This window comes from Haliaeetus albicilla, chromosome W (genome assembly GCF_947461875.1).
Source record: "Haliaeetus albicilla chromosome W, bHalAlb1.1, whole genome shotgun sequence".
In the NCBI taxonomy this organism is placed as follows: Eukaryota; Metazoa; Chordata; class Aves; order Accipitriformes; family Accipitridae; genus Haliaeetus; species Haliaeetus albicilla.
In genome coordinates, this window is record NC_091515.1 from 11483111 (window position 1) to 11498439 (window position 15329).

The window sequence follows — 15329 nt, forward strand, 5'->3', positions numbered from 1 at the left end:
GGACTTTAATAACTGCTTTTATAGATTCTTGTTTTCTTTAAGTAGCACAGAAATAGCCCAGTAAAATGACCATGGTTTTATTTCTCTATGTTCATGCATTTTTTTTAATATCTACTTTAAATTTTCTTTTAACAGGAGTGAAATTAAGGTCCATTATTTGTCAGGTGTTTTTGATGACTACATAAGATGTCCTCATACTTATTTAATTCATTGAATGAAAGAACCGGAATTTAAGAAGCTAATTTTAACTTATTTCCTAGGAAATCCTGGCAAAATAACAAACTAGAATTCAAGAGTTTACCTCTCTGTTCTTTCAGGAATACACAAGAGTTTGATCACTTGCCTTCATCTCTTGTTATCTCAGGTTTCTTTTCCTGCAGATGAATGATCTTCAAGGACTGCAGCTCTTTTATTATGCACTGGTGTTATTACTCTGCGTTATTGCCCAGTGTTATAGGATGATTTACTTTAGCAGTTAGCATGCAAGAAAAAAATGTATAATTTTCATTTTTTACATTACAAAGATGAAACTTTGGGTTACTTTCCATAATTCATATCACCATACAATCCTTTCCTTTCTACAATATCAGGATTAATGTTAGTACCAATGCTATTCTATTTGTCTGAAGTAGCTCACTTCAGGGTTTTTCCTTCTGTTACTGAGCTGTTCTAAATTCATGAACCCCTTTGACTTCAAAAAGCTATACAAGGTGTGTTGGAGTGCTCCCCAACCCCATTTAAGGGAAATCCTTGTTGTTAAACTGCTTCTGAGCAGATTAGAGGAAAGAAGGTTGAGAGCTCTAAATTAAGCTCTTGACTGGGCATCACATCTTCCCATAATTATTATCTCTTTGTATTTTAGAGGAAAAAATCCATACACTCATTTAGTAAACTTTTGAAAAATATAATGTCTGACAAAATATCGAAGTACAGTATTTCTGACTTAAGCTCACAATATATCAGAAGAGAGCACAAAACTTTATTTTATTGAGAACTTTGCACTCAGCCACACTGAATGTGTACTCTCTTCTCAGCTCTAGGCATTATGAACACAGAGAACAAATGGGAGAAGGAAGATAAAGGCCTCAGAGAAAGCAAAGAAATGTAGGTTAATATGAAAAACTGAACTGATAGATGAGGAAATCTTATACTTAATCAGAAATGACAAATAATAAATGAAATTAAACTGCAATCAAAATCAGAGAGGGGCATTTTAACTTTGTTTCTGTATTTTTAAAAGTGTAAACAATGTGATACACAGAAAAACTATTTCAGTCAAATTTGAAAACAAGTATAGAATAAAAAATGTTGGGTTTAAAATGATTTAAAACAAATTAAAAAGCAAAGTTTACAAGAAATACTGCACAAGCTGAAATACTCAGTTTATCATGGTGAATGAGGAAAATGGAAAATAGAAGGGTGAGATAATGTAAAATCAATGGATATTTATAAATAAAACATGACAAAGTTCAAACTGTGGAAAAAGGTACCATAAGAATTCAAGTAATAAGACAGTATTAGCAATATTTTTTTTAAATATAAAGAGGAAACTATTTATGTAAATAAGGCTACTTATAAGGCTATTTACATAAAGAGGAAACTAAAGATGGAAATAATAATGCAAAGTTTACTAATCAATATGTATTACTTCCCCACATACACCACACTTGACAGAGGATATGAGTCTGCTGTAGCTTGCAGACAGATGACTCAGGCACCAAAACTTGTATATAAACCTAAAGCATGTAAGGAGTGAATACCACAATTACATTATATATAAACCACATAATATTAAATTGAACTAAATATAGCAGCTAGTGTTGACAGTACCATTCTTCATTTTGGAGGCTGGTCTATTTTATAAAAGACTATGATGCAAGTGAGCGTATCCCTCCAATGCATACATATCTACACACATTCTTCTTCTCCAGTGGGCAAGATCCTGTGACAGCCAACTTTTCCATATAAAACAACAACTACATTACAACTGAACATGCAAATTAATTTCCAAACTTTTGTTTCTCTTTGAAATAATTTTTTCTAGGAGCATTTCTATTCAACTTTTCTCAACAAAGGTTCTTTTGGATCAAACCCCATTTTTCTTCTGAACTGGCAACAGATGCTTGTTGCAGCACGGTAAATTCCAATTAGATATTAGGAAAAATAATTTGACAAGAAGGGTGATCAAACATTGGAACAGGTTGCCCAGAGAGGCTGTGAGATCTCCATTTTTCGAGACTCACAGCCCTGAGTAACCTGATCCAACCCTGGAGTTGGACCTAACTTCAAAGCTGGCCCTGCTTTCAGTAGGGAATTGGACCAGATAACCTCTAAAATTTCCCTCCATGCTCAATTATTTGGTGATTCTGTGAACTAAGGATGGGGTTCCTTTCATCTGACTAAAAGTATGTTTATAGGACTACCTAGATGATTATCCTATGGGGAAAGACAAGTACTTACAGGAGCAAATTCAACTCAACACCTTAGGCAGTTTTCTTAGACTGGGACACTTATTCTTCATGCATTTGTCTCTCCATGAATTGCAAGAAAAAAAGATGACCATCTTAGACTTGATGTATAACTTCTACATAATCTCAGGTGAGACAGATTCCAATTTGAGGAACATTTTTTTTATCAATTGCAGCTATATGTTTATACTGAGCTTAACAGAGAAAACTAACAGAAAGATAACATGATACAGTGACTTAACACTGCTTGCTACCATATATACCATAACCAACAGTCTCCAGATCTGGCATTTCTATCTGTGTAACAGAGAAGTATCTGACTTGCAGTTTCTTTTTGAATGGGGCACTATTTCAATTTGAAAGATCAGTCACCAGCATGCAGATTAGAACAGCTCTTGTATCACATTGTATGGATAACAGATTGAGATTCTTTTTTTTTTTTTTACATATTCTGCATACTTTTGCCTAGAGTTAGCCAAGTCTATATTTTACTAAAAGCAATTCCAATAGAGGGCAGGAGTCTTGATGAACTATTCTGTCGTAATTTACAGGCATGCCCAGAGAGACATAGGCACTGAGCATTAATATATTCTATGTGAGATATCAACAAGCCCCGAGGTCACAGATTACAGAAACATTTAATAAAGGCATGTAAAAGGTGATCAAAAGAGCATAGTGTAGATGATTCCATGTTATAAGATTTTGTGTTCCCTCAGCAATACAAAATAATTGCAGGAAATTTGCTGAGCAAAGGTTATAAAAAATAATCAGCTATCAATGAAAGTAGCTAGAAAGACTTGGTTACTACTTCTGTTAACTGTAGTATAAGGTACAAGCAAAGTGACACACTAAAAATTCGTATATTCGTTAATCGTATTTTCCAATAACAAATTTTAAATAAGATTTTACTACGACTGAAAGTAACATCAAAAAAAAGGGATCTTCTACCACAGTGTCTTGCCCATCTTGTCTGATTGGGTCTCCTCACGGCAAGGCAGGCAAATAATTCAGCTGCTGTATTATCTCAGCTTTGCAACAAAAGCTGTTAATATATTTGCTGTGGCTTAAGTCCAGCCTGCAACAAAGCAACTACGAAGCCGCTCGATCAATCCTCCCCCCCCAGACCTGGTGGGATGAGGAGGAGAAAATATAAAGAAAAGCTCCTGGGTCGAGACAAGGACAGGGAGGGATCACTCCCCACTTATGGTCACGGGCAAAAGACAGGCTCAACTTGGGGAAAAAACAAAATCAATTTAGTTTGCTACTGTTATGGGTTTGTGTGGCGTGGGTTTTTTTGGTAGCGGGGGAGGGGCCGCAGGGGTGGCTCCGGTGAGAAGCTGCTCGAAGCTCCCCCGGCTCCTAATTGGACCCACCTCTGGCCCAGGCCGACCCAGTCAGTGACAGTGGTAGCACCTCTGGGATAACATATTTAAGAAGGGGAACCGGTAGTGAGTAGGGGATTGGAATGTGAGAGGAACATCTATGTAGATACTGGGGTCAGTGAGGGAGGAGGGGTGCTAGAGGAGGGGATGCCCCAGCAGCCCATGGTGAGACGGCAGGCTGTCCCCCTGCAGCCCATGGAGGTGAATGGTGGAGCGGAGGCCCCCAAAGATGGCCGTGACTCCATGGGAAAGCCTGTGCTGGAGCAGTTTGTGACTGAAGATCAGCCTGCGGAAAGGACCTATGCCAGGGAAGTTTGTGAGGAACTGCAGTCCGCGGAAAGGACTCATGTTGGAGAAGTTCGTGAAGGACTGTCTCCTGTGGGAGGGACCCCACGGTGGAACAGGGGAAGACTGAGGAGTCCTCCCCCTGGGGAGGAAGGAGCGGCAGAGACGAGATGTGGTGAGCTGACCCCAACCCCCACCCCCTGTTCCCCTGCACTGCAGGGGGGGAGGAGGTGGAGAGAACCGGGAGTGGAGTTGAGCCGGGAAGGAGGTGAGACAAGGGGAGTCAAAAGAATCTCGGTAGACATAATAAAGGGGGATGAAAGATGATGTTTAGTGCTTACATTGTTGAAATTAGCTGAGGTAGAGACAGTCCTTGATAAGAAGAGCTGGTCCCAAGAACCAGCCAATGAGGTAGAGACAGTCCTTGATAAGAAGCAGGAGCAGGCCCCAAGAGCCAGCTAAGACTGGTCTTGCAGCTTGGGTGAATACCAAGAAATCACTGAGCCTGCACAAGGAAAGAGGTTACTAGCGGTGACGAAAAGGAGTCATCTATCTTCATCTCTGCGACCACCAGACGACCACCATAAAGAGGCACTGCACAGGCGCAGTTGAGAGGAGACTATGGAAATGACCTCTCAGAGATAATTTTAATATGAAGCGGGGATAGGTCATGCATATGTATAGGCGTATTGTGAGTATGTAATACCTGACTGTATAAACTGCCGAGTCGGGCACGCACGACTTTGGTGGGACTACCCTCCGTGCTGCCCAGCGCTGAATGAACATACCTACTTTACAATCTCACCGATTGTGGAGTCTGTTTTCCGCACGTCAGAGGGAGGGGTGGGGGAAAGGTGTTCTAAGGTTTGGGTTTACTTCTCAGTATCCTTGTTTTGTTTTGATTTGTAGTAAATTAAATTGCTTTTGTTTCTTCCCCAAGTTGAGCCTGTCTTTTGCCCGTGATCATAAGTGGTGAGTGATCCCTCCCTGTCCTTGTCTCGACCCACGAGCCTGCCTTTATATTTTCTCCTCATCCCACTGTGGCCGGGGGTGGAGGGGGGAGTGATCTGTGTGGTGCTTTGTTACCGGCTGGATTTAAACCATGACAGCTACCCATCAAATCAAAACAAGGATAATGAGAAGTAAACCCAAACCTTTAAAACACCTTCCCCCCACTCCTCCCTCCTTCCCAGCTCAACTCCACTCCTGTTTTTTTCTACCTCCTCCCCCTGGCGACACAGGGGGATGGGGGTTACAGTCAATTCATCACACGTTCTCTGCTGCTCCTTCCTCCTCAGGGGGAGGACTCCTCACTCTTCCCCTGCTCCAGCGTGGGGTCCCTCCCATGGGAGACAGTCCTCCACGAACTTCTCTGGCATGGGTCCTTTCCATGGGCTGCAGATCTTCAGGCACAGGCTGCTCCAGTGCGGGCTTTCCCATGGAGTCACAGCCATCTTTGGGGGCATCCGACTGCTCCGGCGTGGGGTCCTCCATGGGCTGGAAGTGGGCATCTGCTGCACTGTTCACCTCCATGGGCTGCAGGGGGACAGCCTGCTGTCTCACCACCTCCCCCTCCTTCACTGACCTTCATATCTGCATAGGTGTTTCTCTCGCATTCCAAATCTCCTCCCCCACTGCAGGTTTCCCCTTCTTAAATATGTTATCCCAGAGGTGCTACCATCGTTGCTGATTGGCTCGGCCTTGGCCAGAGGTGGGTCTGACTTGGAGCTGGGGGAGCTTCGAGCAGCTTCTCACAGGAGCCACCCCTGTAGCCCCTCCCCCGCTACTAAAACCCCACCACATAAACCTAAAACATTTTAGTATGAAGAATGCTACCTCATTATGTCCGCACTTTAGCAATGAGTTCTTCACTGTAAGACCTGAATCTGGTGATCAAAGCCACCTGAATTTTTGCACTATAGTAATTATAAGGTTATAATTTAAATTATTGATGAAATTATGACTACTATCATCTCTTTAGAAACCTGGAGCACAGGTTAGAACTTCCACCCTTCCAGAGGAGAAGCTTAAATGAGATGACAAAGTGAAACTCTCTCTATACAAACACACATGACAAACTTGTTCCTGACTGGAAAATTACTGAAGCAAAGCAATTTTGTCAGCAACTGCCAATTTCTTGAAATGAAAACACTTTGAAAAAGCACCAGTTTTAATTACACTTCATGCATTTTGTCCAGCCAGCTATGGCACATGGAGTTACAGTCTAATGGAAATTGTTCTTCCCTATCAACTCATTTGGCTGGGACTTCAAGATGCTCATCTGCAAGTCAGTCTAGGTATAGGACAGCCCCAACAACCTGCCATTTCCCCAGGTTTCTCAAGCTCAAGGGAATTCTTGCTATCCTTCCAGACCTCCAGGTTATATGCAGCCTGCTGAATTTCTCCTCCTCAGATCAATATGATCCCTGTTCCTGGGACTACTATTCTCCAGTTGGACAGATCCAGCACAGGTCTGAAAGAACCCTTCACAATTTGCAGGATTTGGCTAACTGTAATTGCCATATGTTATTTCATTTAAGAGAGTACAGCATATAAAACCAAATTGTCTGACGTGTTTGCTACTTGACTTTTCCCTTCTGTCAGCATATTCATGAAACTGGTCTTCATGCAAAAAAGTATATAGGACTTTTGTTTGTTTTTATTCTCTTAACTAAGTTCATCTCCTTGATATTTTTCTAAGCTAACTGATATTAACAAAACTAATACAACTTCATCAAAGACATCTTCCCTCTATAAATATTCTAATCTTGCCTTCACTTTGTACAAAAATGTCCTAAACTATGATGACAAATTCATATGAATAAAGATGAATAAATTATACAATATAGTTACATGTGAAAAGAGAAGAGAAATAAAAATATTATATATTTGTTTTCTCAATGCAGCCTTCAACCTTGCATACACTTTATTCCTCTCTCAAACACTGGCAGTTCTACCCCCATTGTACTCTAATTTCTGGTTTGCTAAATGACCTCTGCAAACAAAATTTACAGTGAATGGAACGGGACCCTGCCCCTCCTGTATGAAAGCAGAGGCAGATCTCTAATTTTGTATAATGAGCTTGATTCTATGTTCAGTTTTCTTTAGGTGCAAGGATGAAAGGAAGCTGTTGGGTTTTGTTATATGTGGAAACTACAACAGGGTTCCTTTAACTTACAGATCTGATGTTAAGTTTCTATGGGCTTAAATGCAAGAGGGACTAAAGTGTAATGATATGGAGAAGGTCTTGAAACAGATGTAATGCAGCTGGCAGCAAATGTCCTAAGTATCACAGGTTAGATAACTCTTCCTGCAACAAAACCCTCTGCAGAAAAGGAACTTCTACAAAAGAAAGAATTTCCCAACTGAGGAACCCTGTGTGCTTTCAAGTCATCATGAATTTCTGTCTCAAAGATTAACCTAAAGCCCCAACAAGAAGCTTATTTTACTTCAGAATGAGCAAATACAGTCACCAGTACTTCCACCTCAAGGATCCTGGCCATTTGCCTTGACTTACCCGCTTATGAAGACGTTCTGCTTCCTCCTGATATGCAGCAAGCTGTTGCTTCCATTGTTTTACATTGGCAGTGGACTCCAGCAGGGCTGCTGTGAGCTTAGCATTATTACCCTTGAGCGTGGCCAGTTCTGCCTCCCAATGCTTGCTGATTGTTGAACTGCATAGACAGAATGAGAATGGTCAGAGCTCTCAAATCTCTTCTTTCTCTTTTTTTTCTTAAAATGTCTAACAATTTTTTTTTCAAAATATCCAGGAAAAATAGAATTATGCAAAAATCCTATGAGTGAATGTCTAAATGAGAATCCAAGTGCTCAAATCATCAAAACTTTAAATTCAGAAAATATTGAACAACAGATTTTTTAATGTAGATATATCATTATTGGAAAACAACCTCTACCCTCCCAGTTCAACAGGGTACTTTTTTAAAATAAAATGTTAAGGATGATGAAATCCATATCAGCTTCCCAAAAGCAATAGTGTGTAATTCTAGAATATGTATATAACTAGTTGCCATTTTAATATATGAGAGTAAGTGCTTCTTTAATCTACTACTTTATGAAATATATTGTAAAAAAAGATTTGTCACCAACTTGATTAAAGAGAGCTAATGTAGTGCTTTGGAACTACAGCTTAGTTGTCTTAATGCAAATCTTCTATGCCTGAAATATACTTTCTTTATTAAATACCATATTTAATTTCTACTTATAAATTCAAGTGTCTTGAATTTCAACACCATAATACTGTTTATGTGCCTTTCTTCAGTAATATCAGCAAAGAGACCAAAGATCGAGAAACATAAAGATATTATTGCTTTATTGCAAAGAGGAAGCTGATGTTGGAGTCTCTTGAAGTAGCTTATGGAGGAACAATCCTTGCCTACAGTTTGGTTACTCTCTGAGGAAACACAGGGCTTTATTTTTCACAGATAATTAGTCTGCCATCATCCACAGACCCTATCCTTGTACTCAGTATGCAAGGGAAAAACATCTCAGACACATCAGGTGAACATATTAGTATGCAAATAGTTCATTAATGTTTACTTGTATAACGTCAACAGCACATGAGGTGCACACCTATATGGAAAATACATATAGAAAATAATTAATTTTGTCTAATTAGTTTACTATTAAGGGCATCAATGAAAATCAGTGATCTGTAACTCTGGCCAAAAAGATTTTGTATATAGGTTTATGGTGAATTACAAGTAATTAATATAACATAATTATTTATTATAATAAATATATTTTAATATGCTGAATTTAGTTATAAATTATTATTATTATTTTGCATGTAAGTTTATAGGTTTCTTTGAACCTTGTACATATGAACAATTAAACATTCTGCAACCATTTTGTCCACTGAGTTTCTTTCATCCACTTCATGCATATGCACAGCCCATCCCATAAAAGCATATTTCAAAAACATTATGATTCCTATAAAAGCCTCTTAGGTGTTCAAAGCCAACCAGTCACTGAGGAACATTCATTACCAATTCAGATCACATCTACTGTTTCACTAAAACGTGATGTCTGATTCTTCCATGCTCCAGTATTTCCTTCCAAATACACCATTTCGTCCCCTTGAACAGGAATACAAGTTCCTTCAGAAGAGGAATATGAGTTCTTTCAAATTGCTCTAGCATTTCATGATCTATTCAACTAATTAGAAGTTCACCACTACAAATTTTAAATCTTAAATGACTAAACTAAAATAACGATAATCCCATTTCATCAAGGAACACTGACTCACATATGAAAGATGAGAATTAATTTTTGCAACAATGTCTACTCTTGTTTCTCTGATCAGATTTACTTTTCATTTATAGTAGCACATCAGATCAAAAAATTCCATAAAAACCATGCTAAAAAAATCTAGTTCATTGTCATATTCACAATTCCTCCTTGATGTTCTGATCCAGTGTATTGGGTCTGGCTGAGATGGAGTTAATACTCCCCATAGCAGCCCTCATAGTGCTGTGCTCTGCATCTGTAGCTAGAAAGGTGTTGATAACACACCAGTGTTTTGGCTACTGCTGAGCAGTGCTGGCACAGCATCAAGGCTGTCTCTCCAACATTTTTGCCCCCCCCTCAATGGCAGGCTGGGGCAGGGCAAGATCTTGGGAGGGGACATAACCAGGACAGCTGACCTAAACTAACCAAACAGATATTCCATACCGTATGACGTCAGCTCAGATATAAAAGCTAAGTAAAGGGAGATGGAAGGGGGGCATTTTCATCTTCTGGAGCAACCACTATGAGTACTGAAGCCCTGCTTCCCAGGAAGTGGCCAGACATCGCCTGCTGATGGGAAGTAGAGAATAACATCATTTGTTTTCCTTTGCTTTCGCGCGCGACCCACCACAGTCCTTTTTTGGCGCCCAACGTGGGGCACGACAATGGCAGTTTTGCAATAAGCGTGCTATAGCTAGTTATTAAGTGGCAAGCTCCTGTGCAGGTCACGGAGCTTGTTGGCTGCTTGCTTATCTCTATCTTGCTGAGTTTGGGAACATGGTAATGCAAATAATGTCTATATGTGCTTTGTCCTGGCACTGATGGCTTTGCTGTGTTGTGGGAGCTATCTTGTGGAGGAGATGAGGGAACACATCTCCCTCTCCCTACCAGGCATTGATGTGAATGGTTTTATTATGCAGGCTCCCGAGGTCCTTGTTCACCCTTATGTGAGCTGTTCCATACTAATAATTCATACTGGTGGCATATTATGGGTATTGTGGAATCTGGTCTCATCCTGGTATAAGAGAAGACAAGTTTCAGGTGAGGCAATACTGAAATGTGCCCTCAAGCGACCGGTCCCTGGGTGGCAGGGTATATGGAAGGATTTGGGCAGATTCCTAGGACGGTTATCACCTCCCATAATCTGGGACCTTACACCCAAACAGGCAAGTAACCCTGGCAAACTGACACGCCACCTGATAGAAGGGTGCCTTACCTACCCCAATGAAAACCAGCAGCTTCTCGCACTGTACTGGGGCCTGGCCTATGCCTACCAAGCCATAGTTCAACACTGTCAGAGGACCACGGTTGAGGCAGGGACCCAGACTGCATCTGAGGACACCATGCTCGAGATAGGGACCCAAACAACAACAACAACTACAGTAATTGCCCCAATAGTGAAAAGGAAACAGTGGGCAAGGAGATCAACAGGTCCATACCATCGATTAGTGAGGGAAGAAGAAGAAGAGGAAAGGCTTAATCTAGAAGCTGGTCCTTCGATAAAGAAATTGGAGGAAGGAGTGAGGGAAATTAAACAGGAAGCAGAAAATACCCGGTCCCTGACCTCCTCAGAACTTCGGGACTTGTGGAAAGATTACAGCCGCCAGCCAGGTGAGCGGATTGCTGCTCCGATGCTGGGATAATGGGGCTGACAGTCAGCAATTGGAAGGCAAGGAAGCCCAACATCTGGGATCCCTCGCTAGAAACCGGGGAATTGAAAGAGGGATTGGAAAAGAGGCAGCAATTTGCAGTCTCTGGAGCCGGCTCCTCTCAAGTGTGAGGGCAAGATATCCATTCAAGGAAGATCTTGTGAATTCCTCAGAAAAGTGGACTACTGCAGATGAAGGCATCCAGTACCTGAGAGAGTTAGCGGTGCTGGAAGTCATCTACAGTGATCTAGATGATGAGGAAGTCTCCAAAGATCCAGAGGATGTCCTGTGCACACGGGCCATGTGGAGGAAGGTGATTCAAGGTGCCCCAGCATCATATTCTAACAGCTTGGCAGCAATGTATTGTCCAGATATGGAAACACCAACTGTGGAGAAAGTGTCGTCTTGGCTCCAAAACTTTGAAGAAAATCTCTGTATCTCCTCATCCCTACAGGACAGTGCCTTGGCTGTTAGGGATGCTCCAAGAAATCAGTCCTCTCCTGCCCCAGTCAGAGGGAAAGGGATCCACAGGCATATGCCATGTGGCGCAGTCTGCTTCTTCCTGCGTGAGGAAGTGGGATGGTGAACCCACCTTTAAGCTGGAAGCCCACGTACGTGAACTGAGAGGGAAGACAGCTGTTAAGAAGGGGTCACCCAAGAAGGCGGCTGTCAGCGTAGTTGCTGTAGAGGCCCAAGAAAGCAATCAGCGATCCTCCAGGCATAGAAGAACTGAAACCACCTCCCTTGATTCTGGTGAGGGGACTTCTGGTCTGGCACTGCAAGGATCGGACAGTGAATACTCTGATGAGGAACAGCAATAGAGGGTCCCTGCCTTCGGCCAGGAGGAGGAAAGGGATGACCGGATATACTGGACTGTGTGGATTCGATGGCCTGGCACATCAGACCCACAGAAGTATAAGGCTTTGGTAGACACTGGTGCACAGTGTATGCTGGTGCCATCAGGGTATAGGGGCACAGAACCCATCTGGATCTCTGGAGTGACAGGGGGATGCCAAGAATTGTATTGGAGGCTGAAGTGAGCTTGACAGGGGACAAGTGGGAAAAGCACCCCATTGTGACCGGCCCAGAGGCCCCTTGTATCCTTGGCATAGACTACCTCAAGAGAGGGTACTTCAAGGACCCAAAGGGGTACCAATGGGCTTTTGGTGTAGCCACTGTAAATGCAGAGAAGATCAAACAGTTATCTATCTACCCTGCCTGGCCTCTCGGAAGATCCCTTCATTGTGGGATTGTTGCAAGTTGAAGAACAGCAGGTGCCAATCGCTACCAGGACGGTGCACCGTCGGCAATATCGGACGAACCAAGACTCCCTGGCTCCCATCCATGAGCTGATTCATCACCTAGAGAGCCAAGGAGTCATCAGCAAGACTCATTCACCTTTTAATAGTCCCATATGGCCAGTGCAAAAGTCTGATGGAGGGTGGAGGTTAACAGTAGATTATCGCGGCCTGAATGAAGTGACACCGCCACTGAGTGCTGCTGTACCAGACATGTTAGAGCTCCAATATGAACTGGCATCAAAGGCAGCCACGTGGTATGCTACAATTGATATTGCCAATGCATTTTTCTCCATTCCTTTGGCAGCAGAGTGCAGGCCACAGTTTGCTTTCACATGGAGAGGTGTCCAATGCACCTGGAATCGACTGCCCCAGGGGTGGAAGCACAGCCCTACCATTTCTCACGGACTAATCCAAACGGCACTGGAACAAGGCGATGCCCCTGAACATTTACAATACATAGATGACATCATCGTGTGGGGCAACGAGGCAGAAGAAGTGTTTGAGAAGGGAAAAAGAATAATTCAGATTCTTCTGAAAGCTGGTTTTGCCATAAAGAAAAGCAAGGTCAAGGGACCTGCACAGGAGATTCAGTTCTTGGGAATAAAATGGCAGGATGGACGCCGTCATGTCCCTATGGATGTGGTTAACAAGATAGCAACTATGTCTCCACCAGCTAACAAGAAAGAAACACAAGCTTTCCTAGGCCTTGTGGGGTTCTGGAGAATGCATATTCCAGGTTACAGTCAGCTTGTGAGCCCTCTCTATTGAGTAACGCGGAAAAAGAACTATTTTGAATGGGGCCCTGAGCAACAACAAGCCTTTGAGCATATCAGACAAGAAATAGCTCATGCAGTAGCTCTTGGGCCTGTCCGGACAGGACCAGATGTACAAAATGTACTCTACACTGCAGCTGGGGAGCATGGTCTCACCTGGAGCCTGTGGCAGAAAACACCAGGAGAAACCCGAGGTTGACCATTTAGGGTTTTGGAGCCGGGGGTACCGAGGATCAGAAGCCCACTACACCCCGACTGAAAAAGAGATACTAGCAGCACATGAGGGGGTTCGAGCCGCTTCAGAAGTTGTTGGTACAGAAGCATATCTCCTCTTGGCACCACGATTGCCCGTGCTACACTGGATGTTCAAAGGAAACATCCCCTCTACACATCATGCAACCAGCGCTACATGGAGTAAGTGGATAGCATTGATCACGCAACGGGCTCGACTGGGGAAATCCAACCACCCAGGAATTCTGGAAGAGATCATGGACTGGCCAGAAGGCAGAGATTTTGGAGCATCACCTGAGGAGGTGGCTCGTGCCCAAGAGGCACCACCATATAATGAGTTATCAGAAGACGAAAGGTGCTATGCTTTTTTTACTGATGGATCCTGTCGTGTGGTAGGGAACCATCGGAAGTGGAAAGCTGCTGTGTGGAGTCCCACACGCCAAGTCGTTGAGGCCACTGAAGGAGAAGGCGAGTCAAGTCAGTTTGCAGAAGTGAAAGCCATCCAACTAGCCCTAGACATTGCTGAACGAGAAAAGTGGCCGGTACTCTACCTCTATACCGACTCCTGGATGGTGGCTAATGCCCTATGGGGGTGGCTACAGCAGTGGAAGAAGACCAATTGGCAACGCAGGGGTAAACCCATCTGGGCAGCAGCATTGTGGCAGGACATTGCTGCCCGTGTAGAACACATGGCTCTAAAAGGTACGTCATGTAGATGCTCACGTGCCCAAAAGCCGTGCCACTGAAGAACATCGAAATAATGAACAGGTAGACAAGGCTGCCAAAATAGAAATAGCTCAGGTGGACCTGGACTGGGAGCGTAAAGGTGAGCTATTTGTAGCTCGATGGGCCCATGAGACATCGGGACATCTAGGGAGAGATGCAACATATAGGTGGGCTCGTGATCGAGGGGTGGACCTGACCATGGAGGGCATCACACAGGTCACTCATGAATGTGAAACATGTGCTTCAATCAAACGAGCCACCAGAGTAAAGTCTCCCTGGAACAGAGGGCGGTGGCTGGGCTTTCGATATGGCGAGGCCTGGCAAATTGACTACATCGGACCACTGCCACGAACATGCCAAGGCAAGCGCTACATACCCACCATGGTGGAAGCAACTACTGGTTGGCTAGAAACATATCCTGTAAACCATGCCACTGCCCGAAACACCATCTTAGGCCTCGAAAGGCAAATTTTATGGCGACACAGTACCCCAGAAAGAATTGAATCAGACAATGGGACTCATTTCCAAAATAACCTCATAAGCTCCTGGGCAAAGAAACACGGCATTGAGTGGGTGTACCACATCCCCCATCACCTGCAAGCATCTGGAAAAATTGAGAGATATAATGGAGTGTTAAAGACTATGTTGAGAGCGCTGGGCAATGGGGCATGGAAGCATTGGGATACAAATTTAGCAGAAGCCACTTGGCTAGTTAACACCAGAGGATCTGCTAACCGTCCTGGTCCTGCCCAAACAAAATCCCTACATACTGTGGGAGGAGATAAGGTCCCCGTAGTGCACATGGGGAAGTGGCTGGGGAAGGCAGTGTGGATTTCTCCTCCCATGGGAAAAGGCAAACCCATTCGTGGGATTGTCTTTGCTCAGGGACCTGGGTGTACTTGGTGGGTAATGCGGAAGGATGGGGAGACCCAGTGTGTGCCTCAAGGACATTTAACCTTGGGGGAAAAATAATCTGTGATGTGAGTTGTATGTTGTAGGAAGTAATGTAGCAGGAATGACCTGAACTGCAGAGGAGTGAACTTTGCAGGGAACCAGACAAGTGCATCGGTGACTGAAACCAAGCCGGTGTTGGTGCCCAACGATCGAACATACTGCTTCTCCTGTGCTGACCACTCATCTTGACGGATGGGGCCCAAGTCATAACCTGTGTGTGAACATCTGGAGGAGTGGAAGAAGCCCGTGGAATATCTATCTCTTAAAGGACAGGGGATAGTAATTAATAAGAATGTATAAATCTGTACGTTGG

General features: G+C 43.3%; 1 protein-coding gene across 1 annotated transcript in view; it reads right to left on the reverse strand.

Moving 5' to 3' along the window:
• The window catches only part of LOC104313270 (homer scaffold protein 1), a 146981-nt gene that overhangs the window by 32130 nt on the left and 99522 nt on the right, over positions 1-15329 (reverse strand). The window contains exon 6 of the mRNA XM_069774873.1: positions 7653-7809. Within this exon, the coding sequence (XP_069630974.1) occupies positions 7653-7809 (157 nt within the window). The remainder of the gene's footprint in view (positions 1-7652; positions 7810-15329) is intronic.